General features: G+C 38.5%; 3 protein-coding genes across 5 annotated transcripts; 2 read left to right on the top strand and 1 right to left on the bottom strand.

Moving 5' to 3' along the window:
• Positions 1-604: 604 nt before the first annotated feature.
• Positions 605-5,703, bottom strand: zcchc17 (zinc finger, CCHC domain containing 17). The gene is made up of 7 exons (XM_042012649.1): positions 5,623-5,703; positions 4,074-4,252; positions 3,259-3,359; positions 3,076-3,167; positions 2,886-2,986; positions 2,655-2,785; positions 605-2,349 (listed from the first exon to the last, which is right to left on the bottom strand). Exons 2-7 carry the CDS (start codon positions 4,210-4,212, stop codon positions 2,191-2,193), a joined length of 723 nt encoding a protein of 240 aa, XP_041868583.1. The 5' UTR covers positions 4,213-4,252; positions 5,623-5,703; the 3' UTR covers positions 605-2,190.
• A 37-nt stretch (positions 5,704-5,740) lies between these two features.
• On the top strand, positions 5,741-15,672 carry snrnp40 (small nuclear ribonucleoprotein 40 (U5)). The gene is made up of 10 exons (XM_042012648.1): positions 5,741-5,981; positions 6,646-6,775; positions 6,901-6,994; positions 7,166-7,331; positions 8,612-8,734; positions 11,880-12,000; positions 12,076-12,158; positions 12,417-12,478; positions 15,157-15,260; positions 15,463-15,672. Exons 1-10 carry the CDS (start codon positions 5,871-5,873, stop codon positions 15,510-15,512), a joined length of 1,044 nt encoding a protein of 347 aa, XP_041868582.1. The 5' UTR covers positions 5,741-5,870; the 3' UTR covers positions 15,513-15,672.
• A 3,338-nt stretch (positions 15,673-19,010) lies between these two features.
• nkain1 (sodium/potassium transporting ATPase interacting 1) lies at positions 19,011-26,560 on the top strand. Of its 3 annotated transcripts, none has more exons than XM_041967029.1 (8): positions 19,011-19,363; positions 19,688-20,055; positions 20,875-21,012; positions 21,111-21,191; positions 21,606-21,803; positions 22,003-22,063; positions 23,950-24,031; positions 25,032-26,560. In XM_041967029.1, exons 2-8 carry the CDS (start codon positions 20,002-20,004, stop codon positions 25,039-25,041), a joined length of 624 nt encoding a protein of 207 aa, XP_041822963.1. In that variant the 5' UTR covers positions 19,011-19,363; positions 19,688-20,001; the 3' UTR covers positions 25,042-26,560. The 3 variants fall into 3 exon arrangements, with proteins under 3 accessions (XP_041822963.1, XP_041822962.1, XP_041822964.1); XM_041967028.1 differs by having other exon boundaries at positions 19,011-19,369; XM_041967030.1 differs by lacking the exon at positions 19,011-19,363 and adding an exon at positions 19,425-19,442.
• The last annotated feature ends 171 nt before the right edge of the window (positions 26,561-26,731 follow it).

Below are 26,731 nucleotides of genomic sequence, written 5' to 3'. Positions count from 1 at the left end.
ATCAAGACATTCTTAACAGTTTTGTAAAATTATTCATGTAAGTCCACATTAAGTCCATGAGTCTTACATTATTGCATTTAAATTGCACAATTTACCACTCTCGATCCCTTGGAAGCGAAATGGCATCGTCTGAACTGGCTACCACTACCCTGATGAACAGTTTCAAAGGTGTTGTGGTTACATGCCTCAACTTTACTCCAAACACAAGCCCAATCATAGTTCCCATTCAACTCAAAATCTCACCTAAGCTTTCCTCTATGAGTTTCTTTTATTTTTTTATGTTCATATAATTACCTGTAGGTGGAGCTTGTATTTTTGATTTTGGAGTAGGGGCGTTTTTGTGGATACAGGATTAATGTTTATTGAGAGAGAATTTCCATCGACCTCTGTGGTTCTGGTGTTCCTCATCAGCTAAACTCCTCTGCTCTCAGCTGAGGGTTGAGTATTGAGTGTTGGCACAGGGAAATCATGTTTGCATGTCAAAAAAATATATCAGACATTTGAATTTAAACTAAAAGAAAATTATCTAAAGCACCAGAAGAGCAGGAAAGTCAAGAAGATATATGACCAATAAAAGTAATGGAAAGTTAACGGTGCCCCTGTTAAGCAACAAAGTAGATTTTGACATGAGAGTAGTTTAACACAACTCATCTTAACTTGGTGTCTAACATCACTATTATTTATTTGTCTGGTAACCAGTTCAGCACCGACATTCATGTCTCAGATTTAACAGACAAGCTGGATGAAAAGCACTTTCAGCTTAATCAAACATTAAAGTTTATGGCATGATATTATAATTTAGTTCCCTTCTTTGAATACATATTAAAATACGTTCGACTTGAACCGTTTACAGACCTTGTGGTGTTTTTCCAAAATCATTTAATATAATTTACAAGGATTTACAAGATCAGTTAATTATCTCAAAGTAGAAGCATGACTGCACAGGAAAAAGACTTCAAATCGGCCTAATGTCAACTTGAAAAAAGTGATTCTTGGTAAACAGATACAACTTCCACTATTAAAAAAAACAAAACATCTGCTGACTTGTTGCTTAAGCCATATTAAAATTGTCACAAATGAAAGGTTAAAATTCTGGTAGTGTAAGCTTTGGGGTCAAACTGTTATACATTTACCTGGTGCAAACTAGAGCAGGAGGGTTGTAAAGAGAAATGAATATTTTGGATGCAGAAATTCCTGCCTGTGGCCTGCAGTGGAGTTGGTTCATGCTGCATCTGGAAATAATCAAGTCAACAATCTCACACAAACTTGAAACTGGGTCAGTGTAGCAGACAAAGACTACTTTAATTCTCTGACACTAGTTTGTCTAGTCGTAAACTGACCAGGCTTAATTTTTCTTACGGTTTTTAATGTAATGGGACTATGTAATGGGATTATTTGCTTTGTAAAACTCATCTAGTCCACCAAAATGAAAACATTAACTTAATATGACCTCATGCTGGAACTCTGTGTGTTCTGGTCCTTGAAGGACTCACTTTAACAACAACAGCATTGTGACTTCAAGGTCCTTGAACAAAGAAGCAAGAGGCGTTTTGTTAGCCTAACAGATTAAAAACAGATTTAATGGAGTTAACAGCTGACATGAAGGATGAGGGGCGTGTTCACTGTATGGTGTCCCTGTGGAGGTAAGCCACAAATACACACATGTACAATGACATGTTCACATAAAAGAACGATAAATGGTGCACAACCTCAGGATGTTTCTTCAATACAGGCTTCCTGTTACGCTCACTTTGTCCTCCATTACATTTCCTGTTTGTGTCTTTATTTTATTTGTGTGGGGGGGAGTGTGTGTCTGCTTTAAGCCCATCAAGTCTGCCTAATGGATCTCCCAGAGCATCAGAAAGCGAATAGCTGCAAACAATATCTGGATTTCAAAAAGCGGGTTGCCATATTGCTTACACATATTTGATTACACAAGATGTGTAAACTACTCTCTCTGTGAGAGAACCAGAGGTTACTTCAGGACAAATGGGGAAAGTCACATGATTACTTTTTTTTAAACATCTTCTTTTGGGGTTGTAGAGGAAATGGCTCCAATAACTCCAGGAAGAGAGTAAACTTTTATATTTAAATGATGGTTTAACTGGAAGTCTGACACTGTTGCTGTTACCCACCTCCCCTGTGTGTGTCTGACTGCTGTGTGTGCATGTGAATGCTTGTCCAGCTGTGTCAGCTGTGTTTGTGTGATTTATGTTTTCTGTGTTTCTTCTTCTTTTCTTCTCTAGTGTTGTCATGACGCCTCTTCTTGGATTTACATTCATTGCTGCTGCTGCTGTCACTCTCTGACTCCTTTCTCTCCCTCTTCTTCTTCTTCTTTATTTTCTTTTCCTGGGAAAAAAAAAGAAATAAGGAAGAAAAGCATATAGCTTTGCAATGGCGTCTTTCAAGAACTTGAACAATAATGCTGAAGAAATATACAGAAAAATCTGACCACAGTTTTAGAACCACAAAACACATTTTTTGGTCATTTCAGCACAAAATCAATCTGTTCATCAGAAATATGAAAAGTTCCCATGAAGCCACAACTGCAGACACGTGAGATCACATGACTGGGTTAAGGGACTGAAAAGTGGATGATAGCTCGACAAAAAGGAAGCAAAAGCAACACAGTCTTCATATCGGTCACATTTTACCTTCTTTTTCTTCTTTTTGTCTGAGTCTTGCTGTAATGTGGACGTCTGCTGCTGTGGCTCTTCACTGTCCTCTTCAGGTAAAAGAGCATACTGCGAGCCCGGAGTGGAGAAGCAATCTTTTGTGAAGTGACCTAAAAAGACCAATAATATAATAAAACTTGCAGTGTGCTTTGTTTCTTTAAGATATGGCACTAAGGTTACTTGTGTTAATATACAGAACTGCTGTCGCACCCCTGCAACCGCACTTTGAACATGTTGTGTTGAGCACAGCCTCCAGCGTGATCTTGTTACGGGTTTCATCTTTAAACATCCTTCGTCGCCTCGCATCCTGCCTACAGACACAGGTAAAACAGGTTATTACAGATTATAATAACACTTTCCTAAGCAGGCAAGTACAACCACAAAATCCATCAGCACTTACTCCGCCATAACATTGTTGGGGTCCAGGTCTTGTCCTGTTCCCTGATTGACGGACTTCATTGAGAAGGACAGCTTCACCTTTTCACCCTGAATCTGACAGTTAAAGGACAGAGATGTAATCATCCTGTGCTGATGTAAGTTTTACATATCGCTGGGCATGTATGTGCTGCGTGTGTGGTGTTACCTCTCGCCCAATTACTTTAATCCACACCTTTTCCCCAACATCCACAATCTCTGAGGCATTCTCAACTCTGGAGGCGGACATCTCACTCACATGTACCAAACCTGCATGTACGAAGATATAACTATATAAAAAGTACAAAGTATAAAGCTGAACAAGATTCAGACATTTATATTTAATTGCGGCAAACAAGGATTTAAAGATTAGTCTTCCTATTTGTATCTCAAAACTTTAAAGCATTTAAAAATATTTAAACAAGAAAGCTTTAATTCATTTAGGGTCTCCTTTTATAGTCATTCTGGCCTTCAACTCCCACTTGAAACCAAACTTTGCCCAGTTTGCCCTCTAGTGGTGAAAATTAGCAACCACTCTCTCACTCTACATGTAGGTCAGGGACAATTGTGCCACCACTACAATAAATCATCCTTCATTATCAAAAAGGTAACTAAGTGTAAATATAGATGCGAAAAATCCCATTTCAATCTGCCCCACTTTTTAACAACTATGCCAACACTAAGACCCTCACACTTTCCACTCCACATTATTTTATGTGTCTTCTCCTACAAGGTTATTACAAATAAATCATATTATATTGAAACTATGATCATACAAATGTATAGAAAGTCCTACCAGAATAACATGAGATAAGTAGTGAGATTCTTTTCATGGAGCTTTTCTACTTTGAAATCTGAATCTTCATTATTTCAGTTTTTAATCACAGTTTTTTTTTTTTTTTTTTTACTATAATGATAAATTTCATTCAGTTCACTTTGAGACCTTTTTCTTCCTTAAAAATAAGCTTTTAACTTTTAACCTACCCTCTTTTTTGTATCCTGGCAGTCGAACAAAGGCTCCGTAAGTCTGCACAGACACAACCTCTCCCTTTGCAATACTGAAAAGTGGTGGCAGACCATCCAGTCCAGCCGGTTCTCGGCCCAAGCTGCCACGTTCAGACATTGTCTCAAGAGAGGTAGACCAGAGGTAAAAATGAGTAGATCTGAAAAAAGATAAAACTTATCTCAATATTTGTGACATCACAAAAATTGATCATAAGAAAAATGAAAAGTCACAAAAACATCCAAAACAGTAGTACTTGCATACAGTAGCAGAATACATCTGACCAAACATCATCAAACTGGTTTAGGACATTTGTGTTGATCATATAAATCTAATCTACGAAGAAAAAAGAAAAAAAAAAAAAAAAAAAAAAAAATCAGCTTCATTCTCACCTTGTGATAGTGTTTTATTATCACTTAGGAATTAAAATGTTGTTAATAGTTTGATTAGTGCGAGAGGAATTAAACTTTTACTTCACTCACTTTTAAAATTTATAAATGGTTAAAGTCCTCCTTCGGTTTAAATGTGTTTGATACTTGAAGGTTTTTATGTTGCTCTTTGAAAATCATGCAGGTATATGAGCATTTTTGATATTGGAGTCCACTTCTGGTCCAGCATTTACTGCACTCAAGTATGATATGAAAACTAAAATTATTTGGTGAACACATACCGAAAATAAACATTAGAGACAGTTAAGTCAGTTAACTAATTTGACTAATTTAATTTCTCCAAAAATTAAATTTGTGAATTTAAAAAAAGGTATTTGTATATTACCTTATTAAATCAATTGTAAATAAAGTAGACAAAGTATCAGCTTTCTCACACTTTTATGCTTGTCACACACACACACACACACACACACACACACACACACAAGCATATATGTATAAATGTAAAACCTATTTCCTATTTCAGAGATTTAATTGAGTTTATCTGTATGCCCTAATAAATGAATAAAGGAGACATTCAAACAACAAACATAAAATCTTTGGTCAACAGGGAATGGGTTTTGTATAATTTAATGATTTAATTCCATAACATTTTGCAGTTTTTCTCGTGGTAAGAAAAATCCAACAAACAAGATGGAAAAAATACTTCCCTGTTATTGCAAATTCGAGAAGTAAATACAAAGTGTCAAGACGTGATCTATTTTTGTCAGTGGTTAGCTTTAAAAAATTATACTGGATTCAGTAACAAATACTTTAACATATGCTTAACACACTTCTTATGTTTCTGTGCTGCTGGGCTTTGTTTGTATATAATTCTAAATAGAAGAGATTTTTCTTGCAATAACACTGACTAAATACTTCAGATCTATTACTGTAAATTTAAAAGAAATAGCGTCACTCGTGCTAATATTAGCAACATGCTAACACCAGCTAACACTTCTTATACTTAAAACTATCAAATAAAAAACAAGGGAGTTGACCTGCAACGTAGAACAAAGTTGAGACTTTCAAATAAAGATCGCGAATTATATTGTAATAATTCGAGAAAAGAAAAAGGGGGAAAAAATTAAAAGACTATTACCTTTCGCATGAACGCAACGTGGTTTTACATCCGGTGCAAATCAGTTCAACAACAAGCAAAACAACCAATCATCATAGCCGGCGCTTACTTTGACCAATCACACGCCACGTAGCCGCTGGAAGTAGTTCGTTCTGTATTCTTCGTTGGTGCTACTACTCTCGACGTTCCTCATGAAAGACGTCCATTCATTTTGTAAAGTGAAACATTAAAGTCCGACACATTTGCTGCCTTTTGCCGACTGATCCAGTATGATTGAACCTAAGAAGAGAGTTGGAGACATGGCGGTGGTTCCTTCGGCTGTAAAGCGGCCCCGTACGGAGCTGGTGGCGGCTGCACAGTCTCAACAACTCGTGGCTACGGTACGGACTGCAGCTGCTGAAACCTGCGAACCACTGAAATGTTATTTGAAACTTCCTATCACACGAATGTGATAGAAATGTTGATTTAGTGTGTCAGTTTTCCGCATTAACTGAGTGAACGTTGTTTTCAGTTAGTAAGTAGACCAGGTTGCTAGCTAGATAGCTAACAGGAAAAGATAGTAGTAGTGTATTCCCATCAGAAAGTTTTGACTGGGCTTTATCATAAAGTTATATAAGTCTTTTTACTTTGTGTGTTCAAATATTTGTGGTTAACACTCTTTCTGACACACCAGTTGACAATGTTTACATGTGCGCAGTTATCCTGGTTAAGTTCTGCCACATGTATAAATATTCTCATTCTGCTTTGAAACACCAGAACAAGGTTATCCCCTGGTTTTGAGAAGGGATCAGGAATCTGGATACTTAGATGATTATGTAAACAGGGCTAACATTAACATGTTTCTTGTGATCCATGTAAACACTATTTCAAGAGTATGATCAAAGCTGAGACGTCACTGCATGTAAAAATACCTGTGTGTAAATACACACAAAAGCTCAGAATCTTCTTACCAAGCTTTATGTTTGCTTTTTATTTTTTTCCTGTATGCATCTGTTTTGGATCTCTCTTATGCCACTGTGTTAATCTCTGACATGTCTCCCTCAGGGCCCTCCAAGGACCTCCAGTCTGCAGGCTCCCATCATGTTGATGTCTGGCCATGAGGGTGAGGTCTACTGCTGCAAGTTTCACCCCAATGGAGCCACGCTGGCCTCCTCAGGATTCGACAGACTTATATGTAAGTTGGTAGCACAAACCACAGCAACCAGTAGATTAATCTACAGCTGACAGACTTTTGTTAAAACCTTTTTATATTCTGTGTTGCTGTTAAAAATTTGCTTTTCACGTGTTTATTTTCTGCAGTGATGTGGAACGTGTATGGAGAGTGTGAGAATTATGCCACTCTGAAAGGTCACAGTGGAGCAGTGATGGAGCTACATTACAACACAGATGGCAGGTATGGAGGATTTTGAGTTTGATTTGAGAAACACATTTTTAATGTTTGTTACATGTTACCAGCTGGCTGAAATTGTTGTCAAGAAAAACATTATACTTATGTTTTTTGTTCACAGTTTAATCCAGTAACTTACGAAGAGGCTCAGTTGTGATTTATTTTTCTGCATTTCAGCATGTTGTTCTCGGCAAGCACAGACAAAACTGTAGGTGTGTGGGACAGTGAAACAGGGGAGAGGGTCAAGCGTCTGAAGGGTCACACCTCCTTTGTTAACACTTGCTATCCAGCTCGACGAGGACCACAGCTGGTCTGCACTGGCAGTGATGATGGGACGGTCAAGGTGAGACATTTTTATGATAAATGTGTTGGCTTCTTTTTATCTTGTTTATTTTGACTCTCTACATTGTATTATTGAAAGATTCAACACATTCATTGTTCACACTTCAGCTGTAGTAGACACTATTACAGATCTATTTTGACCAGAATGGTTCCAGTGCTGCTGTTAGTCAGTTATAATTTACCTCTATATCCAGACAACTCTCTTTGCTCAATGTTAACTCATGATATTGACACTGGTTTAAGTTAAGTTGAGACTACAAGATTTTTAACATTGTCAGATCGTTGCATTGACCCGTCGACTGTTCCTTAGTAATTCTGAAGGCTTGTCGCATTGACCCTACATGGCTTATCTGTGGTAGAAAGTCTCACACACTTCAAGATTTTTCACCAGGCTGAACTTAGACTTGTTTGTCTCTTTTGTCATTAACATTGCACTATATAGGTTACAAGTAGCTCTTGGGGATTTGTCTGTTTTTATCACTTGGTTGTTAAAGGAAAAGTGTCTCTGGGACTTTCACAAACCTTTTCAAGCCAGGAATGAAGTTCCTTTGTTGTAGATCAGTGCGATTTGTGAAAAGGCAGAGGCCGAATAGGGAAAGTGTGTGGATTGCATGAGGAATTAAAGAGTATCTAAGTCTGGATGTTTTAGTCAGGGGAAGTAACAGTCTGAATTATACTGCAAATCTATAAATGGAAATATTTTAAAATTGTGTGGACATATTACATAACTTTATGGCTAACTTCATGGCATTGGGTATAGCTTTATGGTATTGGGAACATATCAGACACTGACTTCCTGAGTTAACATCACGTCTCCTGTGATTCCACAATTCTGTAGTAATTTGTGAAAGGACGGGGGTGTTCGATAAAACTGGCCTCTTCGGTTAATTTGTGAATGGTCAGAAGTAGCTTAGAGAGGTGCTCATCATGGCAGAATTGAGTAGTGAAAGGGGCTTCTAACAGGTTGGTGGTTCATATTCTGTCTTGTACAGGCTTATTTATAGTCCTTTCACTTTTCTAATGGAGAAGTTTAGTTAAAAGTTCATGCTTAGGTTTAGAATGACTGTATATGATAAATATCCATAATGATGGTTATGAATGTTGTTATTTAATAATTTTCAGGCCTGGGAACTATGACACATGTGGACACATGTCCCTCTTTAAATGTTTCTGCTGAGACATGGGTTAAAATTTTGTAGTATACACCGCGTTGAATGATATTTTTAAGGTCTTCTTTTGCATTTTTTAAAACATATTCCTGTGTGTTTGTCTGCACTGTAGCTGTGGGATATCCGCAAGAAAGGGGCCATCCACACTTTCCAGAACACCTACCAGGTTCTGGCTGTGACCTTCAATGACACCAGTGATCAGATCCTGTCTGGAGGCATTGACAATGACATCAAGGTACTGGACTCCTGAGTGTACAGAAAACAAATTATTCTTGCAGAACTACATGCATTGAAAATTATTTAAAAATCATGTGGGACATTTATATTTAGTCCTGACTGTAAATATTTAAGGTGATGTTAAAAATAACTATATGTTTAAAATGTTTTACAGATTCAAAATGAATTCACAGCATAAACCTATTGACCCCGTTGTGTTTTTGTAGAATCTGTGTTGGTGCTAATTCACATAAACACCATCTACATGCTAAAAATAATGGCCAAAAAAACACTACCTAGATTAAATAAATAGGTAGATGCTTCCTATTGGATACCTACAGCATGGACGATTATTTTTCAGCTGGCGACAAGTTATTTAATCCCAACTGATGCAATGAGTAGCTTCTCATTTTTTTAAACAACCATGTGGAAAGAGACATCCAGTGGTTGTGGAAAAGATGTTGGTCTGTTTTAAGAAAGGTCAAATCATTGGCATGTATCAAGCAGAGAAAACATCTAAGGAGATGAGGAAATTACTAAAACTGGGTTAAGAACTGTCCAACACATTAAAACTGGAAGGATGGTGGGGAACCATTGTTTTCCAGGAAGAAATGTGGTCAGAAAAACATCCTGAATGATGGTGATGGGTGATCATTTAAATGTTTGCTGGAATCAGATGGAAGCAAAACAGCAGTAGAGCTCGGGACTATGTTTAATAATAAAAGTTGTAACATTTTCACATAAACAATGTGAAGGGAACTCAAAGGATTGGGACTGAACAACTGTATAGTCATAAGAAAACAACTAATCATTGAGGCAGACTGGAAAAAAAAGTCCTCAGTTTGCTAGAGAGCATAAAGATTGGACTTTGGAGCAATGGAAGAAGGTCCAGAATTACTCTGTTCCAGAGTGATGGGCGCATCAATGTAAGAAGAAAAGCAGATGAAGTGATGCACCCATCATGCCTAGCGCCTACTGTTCAGGCCTGTGGGGGCAGTTGGTCAGGCCCAGGTTCAGCAACATTATGTATCCAAAGAATGAGGTCAGCTGATATCTGAATATACTGAATGAGCAGGTTATTCTGTCAATGGTTGTTTTCTTCACTGCTGGCACGGGCATATTCCAAGATGACAATATTCCAAGTCAGATTCATCGGACTCAAATTGTGAAAGAGGGCGTATGAGACTTAATTTTCATACATGTTCTGGCCACTACAGAGTCCAGACCTGAACCCCATTGAGAATCTTTGGTATGTGAAAAGGCTTTGCGCAGTGGTCAGACTCTCCCTTTATCAATACAAGATCTTGGTGAGAAATGAATGCAGCACTGGTTGGAAGCAAAGCTGTAGGCGGTCTAATGAAATATTAGAGTGTGTAACATTTTTTTTGGCCAGGCACTGTAGATTGGTTTTGTAAATTGGTTTAATTGAATTAGGGATTCCAATTGTATCATAGCCCTTTACACTATGATCTTAATGTTTTAGCCAAAATACTCTGATATTATTGTAATAGACAAACATGCAGGGCCAGATCAGAACAGATTGGGTACAGTCTGACACTTTCAAACCCTAAACTCTAACCCCCATCTTTCCAGGGGAGCTCTTAGTTTCATTACAGGAGTACTGTAGTAATTTAATCCATATTAAGTACTGGAGGTCAAACATAAGGTCTTACATTAAACCATTTGTATATTTTACATTTATAAATATATCATCCAAGTGACCTATTCTCTGGTCAAAACAGTTTCAAGTTAGGGATGGTCAAAACTCACCTTCTCCAGACAGGAAGTAGTTAGTCTTGTCTGTGTGTCAGAGAGCATTGAGTCCCTTATGGAAGGATGAGTCAGGGACCTTCCACGTGAATCAGGTTTTTCCAAAGAAACTCTGATTTTTTTTTTTTTCTTTCTTAAATAAGACAAATAAAAGTAAAACAATCCTAACCTGGAATGATTCCCTTTCGATCGAAGACCAATGACTATAGGAAAAATTTGTAATCGGAGCTTCGCTTTTTATAACCCCCTTCTTCATTACGTAGGTTCAGGACTGGTTCGAGTGCACATCCTGTACCAAGAAGGGGTGTCTAATACATTTCTTTGTTTTAGCCAAATGGCAAAAAAAATCATCATTGTCCGTATCTCAGAAGCTGCAGCTGCCTGAGTGTTAGCATGCGAGCTATTTTATGTCTGCAGGAAGTGCAGGCTGTCAGCGAGCGCACAGACACTTTGCAGCTACAAGCCCCAGCACAAGGTTTCACAAGTACATGCAAAATTAAGAAATTACAAATAATGGAAGTGTAATTCATCAGTGTTTGGGGAGAAAACAAACAAACAAAAAAAAAAAAAAACAGAACAAACCTTGAAAAGGAAAAATAAGAGGTGTTTGTAACTGTTACTTTGGCTAAATTTATTCTTTGTTTTCCTGCTGTAATTGCATGTTACTCCCTACCTGTAAGTTATAAATTGAAACTTCAACTACCAAAGCAGACGTACATACAAACAAACGTAGAAATATAACACTTTGTTGGATCATAAAAAGTACATCTGGTTCTAAGGTTTAGCTCTGATAATTTTTCAGTCGATTTAACTGGAAAAACTTTCTCAAACACATCATACAGCTCTTTGTAACACTCTTGCTTTTCCTTCAGGAAAAGGCACTTCTGAGCATACTTTTATTTAAGAAAGCTCCTTTTTGCTCCAAGTGCTGAAATTCAAAATCTTTCAACTTTTCAGACAGACACTTGTGTTTTCACAGTCACTATTTTTTTAGGCAGCCGTTCATATGGGTAGAAACTGTCACCCCGGTAACGAGAAAAACAATTGGGGAAACTTGTCACCTCGTCTGTCTGTCTCGGTGGGTGGTAGGATTTGACATGTCAGATAGAAATGATCAGCACCAAGAAAGAAAAGCACCACTGTGTGATCGAGTTTGTTGTGTTTAATGAGTTTAAAAAACTTATTTGCACATCATCTGTATTTGTGTCTTTTATACAATACCAACACTGAAACATGGTGTCCGAAGAACATCCAATCTCAATCATGACAGCTGTTTTCTTTTTTTTTTTTTTTTTACTTCTGCACATGGCTACACATCTAACATATTTAGCTTTTTATATATAGGTCTCTCTGTTTTTGTCAAAACCTTGTCAGAAGCTGTTTGTGTTTTGCAGGTGTGGGACCTGAGGCAGAATAAGCTCATCTACAACATGCACGGTCACGGTGACTCAGTTACAGGCCTGAGTCTGAGCTCTGAGGGATCGTACCTTCTGTCCAACTCTATGGACAACACGGGTAGGAGTGCTTTTTATTTGGCTCATAACAATGATTGACTTGTGGTTGAATCCTTTTCTTGATGTCTTTGTGCAGTACGCATTTGGGATGTGCGACCATTTGCACCCAAGGAGAGATGCGTCAAGATATTCCAGGGCAATGTTCACAACTTTGAAAAGGTAATACGATTACTTAACAGAACAACCTTCTTGGAGAGACTTTTGTCCCACCAACAGATACACTTGTAATCTTGCAAAATATCACTGATTTTGTACTTTAACAGCTTCTATTCTGCTGTAAATGATAAACCCTTTACAAGCACTTTTGCATAGCATAGCTTTTCAAATTTTACTAAATGAAAAACTTCACTTTCACCTCATTACTGTAACCATGTTTTATTTCTGATGCGATCCGTAACATCGTCTTGTGTCGTTTAGAACTTGCTGAGGTGCTCCTGGTCTACTGACGGCAGTAAGATAGCTGCAGGCTCAGCTGACAGGTGAGGAGCAAACACATAAATGTATAAACCATGAATGTTTATCTTTCACACACAGTAAACATGTAGAGACTGAGATGAAATCAAGTTTATTTACTTATACAGCACATCTAAAATAACTTAATTGGTACACAGTACAACAATTACAGCAACAACAGGAGCCTAATTTTTATTTGCTTGGCAGTTCATCTAATTTTTTTATCCAGCTTTGAAAGAATGCTTTGACTATTATGGTAACATTTAACGTCTGATTTAGCATCTATTTTGTAAACCTAAAGAGTGATGGACTTCAGTATTGACCAAGATTTTGTCTGAAGCAAACTTAAGTCACCGATCAATGAATGAGCTGAAAAGATTTCAGCTTTATAGAAGTTACACAGGATTTTTTATTCATTCGAAGTTTGGTGATGGGTAAAAAAGTTAGTTAGTTGGACTCTAACACCAATATTTTTATCAAAGAGCTCCTTTAAAGAATTAAAAAAGGTAAAAATATTTAAAATGATTACTTGTGGTTATAAAAAAAAGAGCCAAAATGACGCTGAAGATGGTCAAAGTAGTTGATTACTAGTGGAGAAAAACCCGAGTCCTCAACAGAGAAAGGGTGAAAACTCATTTTCAGCTGCTCCTTTTATAGATTTCAGTTAGGATGAGTTCATGGGCGCTCTGAGACTTTTTAAAGACGCCTTGGTGCTTCCTGCAGTCATGGTATCTTAGATTAGCTGTCACATTGGGCCCACACAGTAATGGTGTGCTACTGGATAACAACCAACTCCTCAGCTTTCCTGCTGCTGATCTCTGGGTCTCTTCTCAAACACGATCTCACTCACCAGTCCTCACTGTATCCAACAATATCTGGCAACAGCTCAAGTGACTTTAACTGTATGCTATAGTGAGCTTTCCAGGACTTTCCTGTCTTCTTTCCACAGAAAAGCCTACCACATTGTGTTTTTATTATTTCTGTTAGATGTTAACATATTTTACTTTTCATGAGTATACAGTGATTATATAAAACATTAGCCTTAATATGATGTTTGGTTTGGTGTTTCCCCAAAACCCAACCTTCTCCACTCAAACACTAGAAATGATAATAATAATTATTTTTACTTTATTAATTCTGGCTAGGAAATTTGGCTCTGTATTTGACCCATCTTGAGATGTCCAAGAGAGCAGTGGGCTGGGAGCACTTGAGAGGGCTTAAAGGCCTTGCTCAAGGGCCCACAGGAAAATGAAATCTCTAGATTTTGTTGAAACCCACATTAATTTCTCATTTTTAATTTTTGCAAACGTTTATGCACCAAGTCCCGATCCTGGATCGTAGAAAAGAAATCTGCACATTTATAAATAACCAGTTAAAAAAGTCTGTGGTGCCTCCCCGAGTTAAAGTGTAATACCTCGTTTACACACTCAAAAACGTGTCTTCAAGTTCAGGTTGATGAGTTCAGCAAATTCCTAAAAATCTACATTTACAACATGAAAATAACTAATGACTTTATTGTCTTCTTGAGAGTTTCTGATCACTTTAGTCTTAATATAATCATAAATCTCTTTCATCAGGAGTTTAAAATAACATGCAGACACAGTTATAATATTTTTAGAATTGTGAATCAGCAGGTCAGTGAAGATGGAGGTAAAGAAAATGAGAAAATACTCTCAGCAATTAGAAATTTGAATATAAGATAAATGAAAATTTCAAACGTGTTATGAACCCTTTCAGTACTCAATAGTTATTAATCTAATCTATCTAATAACTGATTTCTGGGAAACTTTCCACTAAAGCTTTTTATTTCTCAGCCTTTGAAGAAACTAGAAACATGAAATTAAAAACTATTTGCTTCAGGTTTGCTGACATTGATCTCAGGATCATCAGTATCTTTTGAAAATTAAAATAGAGCATCTTAAAAATATTAAAGCAAGTGTGTCACTTCAGTCTAAAAAGGTAAAGCAAAACAAGTAACTCCAGTTCATTACAGAATGGAATACTAAAAAAAATATATGAACATTTCTGTTGTCCCTTTGTACTTTATTATCCATGTGTGTGTATACTTCGTGACAGATGTCCTTGGCTTAAAGCTTTGATGATAAGACTGAAAGCAGCGGCTGGTCTGCAGGCCTGTATGCAGGGGCATAGTGTATTTGACAGTGCAAGATGAGGAACGATTTTTTTCAGTGATCTATTTTTCTTTTTAAAGAAACGATCTTTAAAAAAAATTAGAAATCAACTTTGAACACCACAGTTGTTCAAAGAACCAATGCACTGAGGTAAGAAATTAAATGTAAAGACCCTAGAAAGAAAGGATAATATATAAAACCGGGCTAAGGTGGTCAAACCTTGGCTGGTAGTTTCTGGGTTAGTACAATGAAGAAGTGTTAATACTTGAAGACAAGGGCTTTAATGGAAGTTTGCACATAAGTGAATAACAGAGATGATATCAGTCATCTCTACATTAACAAACTGAATGAACTACGTAATATAAAGCCAAGCCAAAAGGTCATGGCCCAGTTTTAGCATTTATAATCTGAATTATTAAAAACAAATAGGTAATTTTGAATTGTGTTATTTTTATTTCAGAAACACAACCTTGTAGTTTTGGTCAGATTTAGGCTTTTCAGCCTTGGACAGCTGTGTGACAAGAATAAAATAACCCCAGTATCACTGTGTTTGACTTTGTCTGTGTTTACAGATTTGTGTATATTTGGGACACCACATCACGTAGAATCCTGTACAAGCTGCCGGGTCACGCCGGCTCTGTTAATGAAGTGGTCTTCCACCCAGAGGAGCCCGTTGGTGAGTCACACAGCTGCTTCAGTCTCAGAAAGAACTCTCTTATTAGAAGAATTAAATAAAGCATCTAGAAGAAGTTTTCTTTCTCTTACTCTAAGAACACAAGCTTGACTTGAAGCAGAGTCTAAAGAAGTGGAGGATTTACAAGTGTTCTCTAAGAAAATTAAGTCAATCATGTTTTTTTTTCTGTTATCTCTCACCACAGTGCTGTCTGGCGCCAGTGATAAACGCCTGTACATGGGAGAAATCCAGTAGGATGTGTGTGTGTGTACATTTAATTGTATGTGAGTAATGTGTGTGCTGCATTTGGGAAGTTCAGCTCAGGATGAAGTTTATTATGAACAGCCACAAGAGCCTCCGCAGTGTTTTTTTTACTCTGATTTCTTTCTAATAAACTTCTTCATTGCGTAAAAACAGCTTGTCATATAATTTTATCACTGTGACGTTTTGCTCCGATGGTACAAAGTTTAAATTTTATCTGCTTAATTCTCAACAGATTCTTTCTACTTTCTAAATGGTATTTATGACTTATGGTCACATTTGATTCTGTCATTCATTTAGTTTTAAGGATGTACTAACCTCATTTCCAGGAAAGTTAGGACGTTTTATAAAATGTAAGAAAAACTTAAATTTGCACTATATTTATTATAAAGGAATCATTTTTAACTTTAACTTTAGAATTTACAGGTAACACTGTCGTGAAAGATGGTACAACTATCAGATTAAATGGTCAAAGGTGAGGGTGTCAGGATTGGATATAAAAGGAGTATGCATGTAAAGGTTTTGTTTTTGTATTTATTTATTTATTTTTTTGTAAGAATTATTAATATAAAAAAGTCATTGCAAAGTTGCAAAGAACTAGAATACATAACTGAAAAGATTTAGTAAGTCCAGTAAAATCTCAGTGTGAAAAGGCAAAGGACAGAAACCACTGTTGAATGCATGCAATCGTTGAGTCCTTGTGTGACACTGCATGAAAAAATTTACTGTGATCATTGTTGCTCCTAGGTTCTGGAGTACCTACTGAAACTTTTCTTTCCACACAGTGGACCTATGTGTCAGGAAATGTCACCTGAGGTTGTGTTATTTTAGTAGAAGGCCACATGTAAAGTACACTTAGAAACAGTTCAGTGTGCTCTGGACATGAGCTTATTTCAGGTGTAAAGAAAGACAATGGGCACTTTTTCTAATTGTAATTTTTTCAGCTGTTTTAAAAAAAAAGATTTGTGTCTGATTAGAAGTGCCAAAAATGTGAAAAACCAGCTGGTTTGTTATCAGAGAAATGTGCAAAATGCATCATTTATTTAACATGATAGTAGATGGTGATTCTGTGTTTGTCAGAACTTACAGCAGGCCAGTGTTAAGTGGACCTCCACCCCCAACTCATCCTCAGCCCCTCTTCTGTCTAAAAACTTGAATTTACCAGTAAAATCAAAAGCCAAGTCATTTTAGTCATTTATGGCAAAAACTCAGAGTTTTGAGGAAAACCACAATGCACCAACAGGCTCTATTATAACCTACAGTTTAACAAAATAAACAATATATGCAAACAACCGAATGAATTACATTAAATATTAGGAAGTCAACACATGCTTTCATAAATTACCTATCTAAGTTTAAAATGGTTGCCAAGCAACATGGAGGTTATAATCTAAGTGAATTATTCCAGTGATTGATTAACCTAAATTGGCTGATCAGAACTGTTTATTCAATAGTCATCCCACCTTCTTTATCTGTGGAAGTCCCAGGCGGGGGAGGGTGTACTTGTTTGGCTTCTTTAGTTGTAGCTGCTACGGTGGCTGTCCAGCAAATGGAAAGATGGACATGTAACACCACTTTTCCTTTTGTGTTCTTCACTTTTTGAAACTGATCAATTATTTAGTCTAGCGTTTGTTTGTTTTTTTGTTTGTTTTTTTACTTTATTGAAATAGCATGCAATACAGCACATGTGTGAACCCTGACAAGCAGCATTAGTCTGGCTTCAGATTTATTTTTTCTTTTTTGGAACCATATTGGAACCAGTGGTCTGGTGTTCAGATGAATCCAGCCTTTACCCACGAGGAACCGCCTCCATGCTGGTGCCCAGCTGGTGCCCAGCTGGTTTAAAATCCCTGGCCTGTGTGCGCAATGGTGCTGTTAATGCAGATGTGTATATATTGCAGTTTTGGAAAGATGTGCTGTGAAGGTGATTACTTTTCTTGCAAGGTAAGTTGTTTTTTTTTTCAGCAAAATGATGCCAGAACTCGTTCTTACACATATTTACACAAGCATAGTTTTATAGAGAGTGTTTGTGTGTAACTGTCCTTTCTGTAGTCCAGATCAGTCTCCTATTTAATATAAAAAGCACCGTGAAGATGAAAGAATTATCGATTAACTTTGCAAAGCTCCAACAACTGGTATCTTCAATTCCATCAGATGAAAAACTGCAGTCAGAAGGATGGATTATATTACATTATATTACATTATCTCATAAAACTGATAGTTCTTTGAGTGCTAGTATCAAATTCTGTTTTTATATTTTTCAATATGACTATACAGTGAAAACACTGAAAATATTTTCCTTTGTACTTTTGTGTGCTAAATTAATTTATCAGATTCCAGAATTATAGATTTAAAGGTACAGTGTGTAACCAGATCAAAGGTCACTTAGAGAAAAATGTGATAAACGCTACTATTAAAATGTTTCTACTGGTATCTTATGATTTTACTAAAAATAAGTGTTTTTATTGTCTTATGGAATAAGCCATTTCTATCTACTTGTCTTGTGTCATACATAGAAGCTGCCATATATTCCTAGCAACTATGGGTTAAATGCAGAGAAATAATTTCAGCACTGTGAGACTAATAAAGGATTATTATTAGTAGTAGTATTAGTAGTAGTAGTAGTATTTATACCACAAATTTTACTACAGCGTTTCTGAGTGGAGAAACAACTGTGTGTAAAGTGAGAACCCTGTGAGCTTTAAAACTGCAGTTATCAGCTTTGTTTGATAGGCGCTACAGCACTTTTAGAGCACCTTAAAAGTCTAAAATGAATTGCCTGTAGTGCAGTCATTGCTGCACTTGAGACCAGTGGTTTCACTCACTGATGAAAACATTCATGTCTGGAAGAATTTTTCTGTTAATCGGTATTGTCTTCATTCCACACCGAACCTGACCCTGAATGTTATCCTGTGATTATACAGTTATTTCAGTTGTAAAATAGACGTTTTCCAGACATGATTCACAATAGTCTGTGTGGGGGTTTTCTTCCTGTTTCAGCAGTTTCTTCCTGTGAAGTGAGACCCACCCATTATTTAACTCTGAAGTGGGCATACCATTGTTGTACTGAATTATAACTTTAGAGAAAGTTTTGAATTTAATTGAAACACATCTGTACATTTATTTATCTGGTAAGAAACTCTATTAATGTGGTGAGTGCAGGCTTTTATATATATTTGTTAGTTTGTTTTTAATCTGATTTGGTTGTAAACTGACAAGATACTATAGATAGTTTAGAAATAATCTATTACGTTTTTTGTCTAATACGTTCATTATTCAAATGAACGTATAATAAAGTAAACTGGTGTTAAATGAAGGGGCTGTTTTCCTTTGTAATATGGCAATCATTTGTTTGCCTTTTTAATGGTGTCTGCTGGCCTAACAAATAGGCTTCTAAGTTTATTATATTGGACAGTTAGTTGCTCGTGAGCAGCAGCAGATAATAATCCAGGCAGTTAATTGCATTTCCCCCCCACCGCTCTGAGTAACCGCAGACATGGACAGGGCAACATCTCTCTCCTCGGTTTGGATCCACACTGATGATGGTGGGTGGCGGCGACACACTTAGTTATTCTTCCCCCGTTTGAACTGCTTTCTGCTAGCCTCCCAATTCTTTTGTGATCCTTCTCAAACGCCTCGTGGGGCTGCTGGTTGCTACTCGGTCGCGCGCACGGACGCACGCGGATCTGCAGAATCCATGCTGCTCCTCCTCGAGGGGTCGCGGTGACTGAGAGCCCCCCCACCCCCTCGTCTTTCTCTCCCCCCGGCTCCTCCTGCGCTCGCCCCGGCACCGATTGTTGACAAAAGACGCTGCGAGAGACGGAGGGAAGGAGGCCTAGACCCCGGTACTGGTGAGCAGATCTGTCCGTTAACTTGACTCCTTTCTCTGAACAGCTTGAGGAGCGGAAGATCCGGACGACAGGGGTGAGCGGGGGACGAGGACTGTTTCGCTCCTAGAAATCCGTGAATCACAACAGGCTGCTTTGTGTCCGTAGCGGATTGCGCGTAGCCAAACGTTAGCCGTAGTACCACTGCGGGGTCGGTCCGCTCCTCCCCACCACCCCCGTGTGATCCGGTATCATATGATGCTCATTTCTGTCTGTAGCCTGGGGCAGATTATGACAGCTTTCCGTCTCTCTTTGTGTCTTTGTGTGTCCCCTCTTCGGAAGGTGTGGCCGAGGTGATTCGGTGTTTGTTGGACCTTACAGCAGGCCGGTGTGAAGTGGACCTCCACCCCCAACTCCTCCTCACCCCTCTTCTGCCTAAAAACTGGAATTTACCGACAAAATCAAAAGCCAAGATGGGTCACCCACTGTGAGTGGAAGCGCCAGACCAGCGTTGCTGGAGGAGGCGGCGGCCTTGTGCAGGTCTGATCATCCGGGAATGGTGTGAGCTGAGGCGACCAGGCAGACTGGATCTGACCGGGGACCCATCATTTCCCCGGAGCCTCCGCGGTTCCAAGCCGCGTCCTGAGCCCTCCAAAATGGGGAAATGCGACGGCAGATGCACGCTGCTGGTGATATGTTCACTGCAGTTGGTAAGTGTGCATGTTTGGTGCTTCTCCACACGCTCTCTACCGAGATATAATTAGAGCAGCGCGCTACAGACTCGCACATTGTAATCAGGCATTTTTGTTTGTAGAGACTCTTAAAAAAAAGCTTGAAGCTGCAGCTGCTGGGGGTACTTTGCCACATTAAAGGCAAGAGTGTGTGTCTTTTTGAAAGAGCGAAAACGGGGAATGGAGTGGGTGTTTGGTGTCAGGGTGGTCTATATATGTTTGTAAGGAGACGGGGGACAGTCCCATTCAGGCAGAACCCTTTCAATGTTTAGCACAAGGTACAAGGAGGCCTGTTCAGCATCTGGTCCCAACCCCAAAGTTAATGTGAGATGTTCTTTTCCCCACTCAAACAGCCTGAGATGTAATTAGTGTGTCATAGGAGTCACGATGATGTGTGTTTAATGTTGGGGTGATGCAGAGATGCGAGCAGCAGTGTTAGGGCCAGTTATGGAGGCTATTGTTTGCAGGGTGGGTGAGTTGTTGTGCAGCAGGGGATTTGGCCCATAGATTCTCATTAGTTTGGCAGAGCTTTTTGGGGGGGGTGCTCCTCTTCTACAGTCTCTGGACTGGCTGGTGCTCCAGGCAGTTACCATGGAAACAACTGCGGCAGACCTGTGTGTGTGTCACTGTGTGTGTGTATGTGTGTGTATTTGGTGTGTGAATCCTTGATTAAGCATGAGTGTTTGTTTTTGTGTAGGTCCCCAATTACACGTGTTTAATCTCTTTTCTAATGTGCTTTTGTGTGTGTGTGACTGTGTTTATGCCCCCCTGTTCCCCTCCCCTCCTCTGTGTCCCCAGGTGGCAGCCCTCCAGAGGCAGGTGTTTGATTTTCTGGGCTACCAATGGGCTCCCATTCTGGCCAACTTCCTGCACATTATGGCCGTCATCCTGGGCATGTTTGGGACTGTGCAGTTTCGCTTCAGATACCTCATCTTTGTGAGTGCTGCATATCTGTTAATCTTCTGTTGATGTTAAAACCAGCTTTGGTTAAAGTTACTTTCATGCAAATACTGATGTTTTTATCTTTTTGGTAGTATGCAGTATGGCTGGTCCTTTGGGTAGGATGGAACTCCTTCATTATTTGTTTCTACCTGGAGGTTGGAAACCTGTCTCAGGTAAGTAGTGCTTAATAATAGCTTTGTTCTCATGAGAAACACTATTTCTCAGTATTCAAATAATAAATCAAGTCTCCAGCTGTTTTGACAATCAGCTTTTGAATCCCTTATTCTTAACTTTTATGGCTGCTCTTTATCATAAGTTATATTTACTTTTAACTCTTCATCACTGGTCATTTACATTATCCAGCAGTGAACTCTTCCTTCCATCATCTTTTTGACTTATTTCAACACACTTTTGAAACTTAAATACGTTCCCTTTTAGTCTGATCCACAATAAATCTTAAATTTAACAGACTGAGCTCACATTAGCATCCTGAAAATAACACTGTACTTTATAAAAAGTTGCACTTTAACTAATCAAACAAAAAGATGATTGATGGTGAGAATAAACGTTACTTTGTGTGTGTTCAGGACAGGGACTTCCTCATGACTTTCAACACATCCCTCCATCGTTCGTGGTGGATGGAGCACGGTCCTGGTTGCCTGGTAACGGCTGTGCTGGACTCTAGGTTGGCCCCTGACGACCACCACGTCATCACTGTGTCTGGGTGTCTCCTTGACTACCAGTACATCGAAGTGTTGAGTTCAGCCATTCAGATCCTTTTGGCTGTATGTATTTATAACACTTTTGTGACTTTTCTGTTTTTGCGTTTGTGAACCATTACACCTGTTATTAAGAGCATTTTGCTGACTTTTCACATTGTGTGGAAACATTTTCTGATTAATGTTGAACTGACACTTCAACATCAGCAGTGACTCAGCTTTTTTTAACAAGGCTCTACGTTTCTGACCACCTCTTCTCTGACAGCTCTTTGGCTTCGTGTACGCCTGCTACGTAAGCAAAGTCTTCCAGGATGACGAGGACAGCTGTGAGTGCTTTTGTCTTCTCCTAAAAGCTTTGCTGATGGTTTTCCAACGCCTTGTTCACTTGATTAGGTTTACTTGTCCTGCTGTCGAGAGGGCTCTTGTTTTAGAGATCCATGGCTTTGGGTGTGAGTGATGTTATCGCATTGTTTTTTCTTGCATGAGTCATGCTTAGTGATATCAGTGCAGAGGATTCCCTCTGGGTGATCTGAGCTCCATCTGTGGGGAGTATTATGTGTGCTGGAATATTCCCACCATGACAGTGTCTATCTGTCTGCTGGGAAGTGCCCGTCTGTCCGGTCTGCCATTTGTCTGTCTGAAGTGTCTTTCATGTGATGTACCTCTCATCTGCATTTAATTTTCACTCAGTTGGAGAAATAAAGCAGTGCATGATGTCAGATACTGAATTTCCTGTTAGAGGAAGGGCATACTTATCAGGATGCTGTTATATTTATAACAGTAGTCATTATGAAGCAACTGTAATGTTTGTTATGAAGATTGTTCTGACCTGTTTCCGTATTTGTATTGTTGATTTTATGTTACTTGTTAGTGATATATACTAAGTGTGGAACAAAAACTAAATAAGCATTTCTAAACATAAAATTGCAAAAAAAAAACTAACAAAAAAAAACGTGATTTGATCATTCTGATAAAAAATTGAGAGAATTTAAATAAAAGATTTGGACAATATTTGTATCTTAAACAGGAGACAGGAAAAAAAAGTAGTAATAATAAATGGCTGTGATCTTTAGGCCCTCAGGCTGTACTGTATTTAAAAAATAGTGAGTACAAATCAGTGCTGCCTCCACAAATGGACTCATTTAAATTCCAGAAATGCTGCTGCTTTTACTGGGGCTGAGTTAATTTTAGAGGGACTAAACCGAAGCAGAAGTGTGGTCAGACTGATCTGATTTTGGAAATCATAGACATCATGCCCTCTGGGCCACAATCATCTGGCCCGTTAAAGCCAGAAAGCCAGATGATGTGGCTGTTTAAAAGAAATGGCATCCATGGTGGCATGGGGAGGCTTTTGTACCTATGACATTTGGTAACTTGCCTATCTGTGATAGCCAAGTTAAAGCTGAAAATATAAACAAGCTTTGAGCCATTATATCAGCACGCTGTTCTCAGAGAAAGCCTTGATTCTGTCTTCAAGACAATACTAAACCTTACTCTGTACATATTCAACTGCATGGACAAAGACTTCTTTAGTTAAACCAGCCTGTTTGCAATACAGGCATGTTCCTTGGTGAAAACAGTTGGATTAAAGGAAACAAAAATATACTGCAAAGGAAACCATGAACTGTTGAGCAGCAGATTTGACCTATGAAGCTACAGTAACTGGTTTCCTTAGTTCCCAAACAAGTGATGCAGCATAGTGGTAAACATTCCCATGATGTTTAAAATATATTCCTGGCCACAAAGCCATAATTAAAATAAATATTTAAAGAAAATAGAAAGATTTTTCAGTTTTAAGATAAGCCGAAGTAACCCCTTTATACCAGTATACATCCAAAAAGATGATAGACAGTATCTGACCTGGTTAATCAGTTTGTCTTCCATCACACAAATCAAGATAAATCATGATCCTCAGATCTTATCTTGAAAAAGTACATTTTAGCAGCAAAACATACTTCTTCTTTTTGTCATCCAAAGCCATGTTTCTTGAATTGTTTAAGATGTGAAGTTTCTCAGCAGAAGAAATGACTTATCAGTGTTTAATCTCTGTATTATCTGATAACACAGCAGATGTTTTAAATGTTTTAAAACTGAAAGCTGAATGCTCTGGATGGTTCATTCTAACACCTTCACAGACTGTCATATTACGATTGAATCCGACTTGGTTAAAGGAAAGTGGAATGATGTCATCTCTTTTCTTTTTCCTTTGAAGTCGATTTCATCGGTGGGTTTGACTCGTATGGCTACCAGCCTCCTCAGAAGTCCTCCCATCTGCAGCTGCAGCCTCTTTACACGTGAGTCATAAATAAGACATTTGCCTAACTTCTGCTATGTTCATCCCTTCTAATTATAGACTTAATGTGTACGTTTTTTGTTTTGGGGCACTCCAGCAACTTTGTAAGGTCATATTATAGTCTGTGGACTCAAAGGAGACATTTTGAAACAGTTAGTCAAATTCAAGTCACAGTTGGTGAAATATCTAGACTTTAACACGTTTTCACCCAAAATACCAGGAACTTTTAGCCCAGGAACATTTTTTTTTATTCTTTCTATTTTGAAGGTGTGCAATCATCATGTGAACTGCCCAATTCCCAGTCATCCTCTGAACTAGTTGCTGGGAATGCACCAGTTAAATCAGTGCGAATGAAGAGATAAGCGGTCAATAAAATATTATTTATAAAGCACTTTTCTTAAATGTGTTATAAAGTGCTTTGCAGCTGCTTTCTAGACTGAGCAGTAGATTACTAAAAGGGTCAGGCTGAAACAAAATGCTGCATGTATGAGACACTGCAAGCCTTACTGCAACAGTTTCTGCACTTTCAGAAATTACTAACACAGAACCGGGAATTTTTGTGGTCTAAAATAAATTCCCTAAAACATGTTTTAGATCCCTGTGATGGAAATACCTCCAGTGGTTCTTAGTCCTTTGGGAAAGTTATTGCCCTGGAAATGCAGCTCATATTCCTGACGTAGGTCATGGTCATGAAAGGCTTGACTCTACACACCCCCAAAATACAACTTAATAGCAATTTAATAACATCTTTGTCACTGATGTCAATCTCTACCCCCTTATTATAATTTAATTTTCTATTTTAAATCTCTAAATATAAAACTTTATGGAATAACATCATATAAAGCAGAGCTGTTTCCACAGAGTGAGAAGTCCTTTTACAATAAATTCAACTTGACATTGGTGGAGTGCTCCTCTTATGTGAATACATGAAAGTGCAGTTTACTAAATGGTTGGTGTCAAGCTGTGAAAATCTCTCTGATCTCATCCTCTGTGTGTCCCAGGGCTGGTTAAGTGTTGGTAGCGCCCCCTCAAGGCCAAAACCTGATGGTGTCACTGTGGATGGAAAGCAGCGGCGGTTACACTCACTCTCTGTGTCACAGTTTACCTGAGGAACGGACTTTTAACCCCACCCACAGGGAGAGTTTTTGTGTGTGTGTGTGTGTGTGTGTGTGTGTGTGTGTCTGATGAAGAGGAGTACAACCCTGAATAGAATGTACAGAGCTCAGGGAAGGACCAGCTTGCCAGGTGGTGTGACGAGATGAAGGACGAAGAGATACCGAGAGCAGGAGCTGTCAAATCGCAGAAGAAACAATTCACTAAACTGCCAGCTCTTAACACTCCCTCTAGTGTGTGTGTGTGTGTGTGTGATTGTGTAACTCCACAGGACAAGCTGGTGCTTTGTGGTTGCACCCTGGACTCTTACCACTTAGTGCCCCTGTAATTTTTTTTGTAGGGGTGCTCCTGTGTGTTTGTGTGTGTGTGTGTTCAGGGAGGGGTGGGGGTCACATGATAAGAAGAGGCACAGCTCGTACCTGTTGTCGTTTTAGAGTGTGGTGATGTCAAACTAGAGCAGTCTTACAGTTTCCTGTTCCCAAAGCCATCTATCCTTCCTCCCAGGCTGTTAAAACCACTGTTGACATTTAAGCTTTTTACTGAGGGAACAGAACAGAGCTGGTGAGTTGAAATGGCAAACTCCTTAAAGGATAAGAAAGGCATTATTTGATATTATTATTATTAATGCCAATATTTAAAAAATCAAATGAAAAGGCCATCCATGTGTTAAGCTATCTTACAACAATTTACAGCTTTCCCAGCTTCTTTGTGGCATTAGTCAATTTATTCTGCTTTATTTTTAAAATAACCTCCAACAACAGCTGGCCATCACAGTTTTTAGCAAAGGTCGCTCCAGCAGGAGTAAATAGCACATTTGTTGGGACTATTTTGAGCCGGGGATATGGTGCTGTAATACATATTAACATTGGCAGGCTGGTGTGTGGGACTGATTCAGAAAAAACCAGAGCCTCGACCAAGAACTATTATAGTTTGCAATTTTACAGAAAATAAATTTGAACTGCTGCAAAGTTTAAAGGAATTCGTCTTTTCCCTGAGCTTGATAATTGCTGCTTGGTAGATTTTGAGTATCTGGGAGACAAACAGCAGTCAGCATTATGTAATCCTGTGCAACACTGCATCTGACAGGTTGGACTACACAAGTAAAAGCTGTATCCTGTAGAAAATTATCAATAAATTGCTTGCATATAATAAGATTAAAGTGAAAGAACAACAGGATACCATCTCCTTTTCCCTGTATGTTAAGTTTAATTCACAAATCAAATACTTTGACCAGAACCAGGTTATTTTGTCTCTAGGAAAATCACTTCAGCCTCTTGTGCATATGTTGATTAGAGATGCAGATGGCTTTGGGATCAGACATTAGTGTGTCTGTGGGGGGAGGGAGCAGTGGGGGATACTGTGCATGTAAATACCAGCCAATGATTGTTTTGTTGGTTACATTTAGAAAAGGGTTGCATTAGGGGAGGGTGGGTGGGTGCCCAAGGCAGAGGGTTATGTGTCAAAGTTTTGCTTTGTACCTGTTTCTCTTGTTCTCTCTCTTTTGCATAGTCTCACGCTGCCTTTTTTAGTCCATTTGCCGTCAATAATCTATTTTATTATCTCACTAGCTATGTAGATCCCAAAAGCT

Source organism: Melanotaenia boesemani, chromosome 17, assembly GCF_017639745.1.
Source record: "Melanotaenia boesemani isolate fMelBoe1 chromosome 17, fMelBoe1.pri, whole genome shotgun sequence".
NCBI lineage: Eukaryota > Metazoa > Chordata > Actinopteri > Atheriniformes > Melanotaeniidae > Melanotaenia > Melanotaenia boesemani.
The sequence above is the reverse complement of the archived record's forward strand: the minus strand, read 5'-3'. Positions and strand labels throughout refer to the sequence as shown.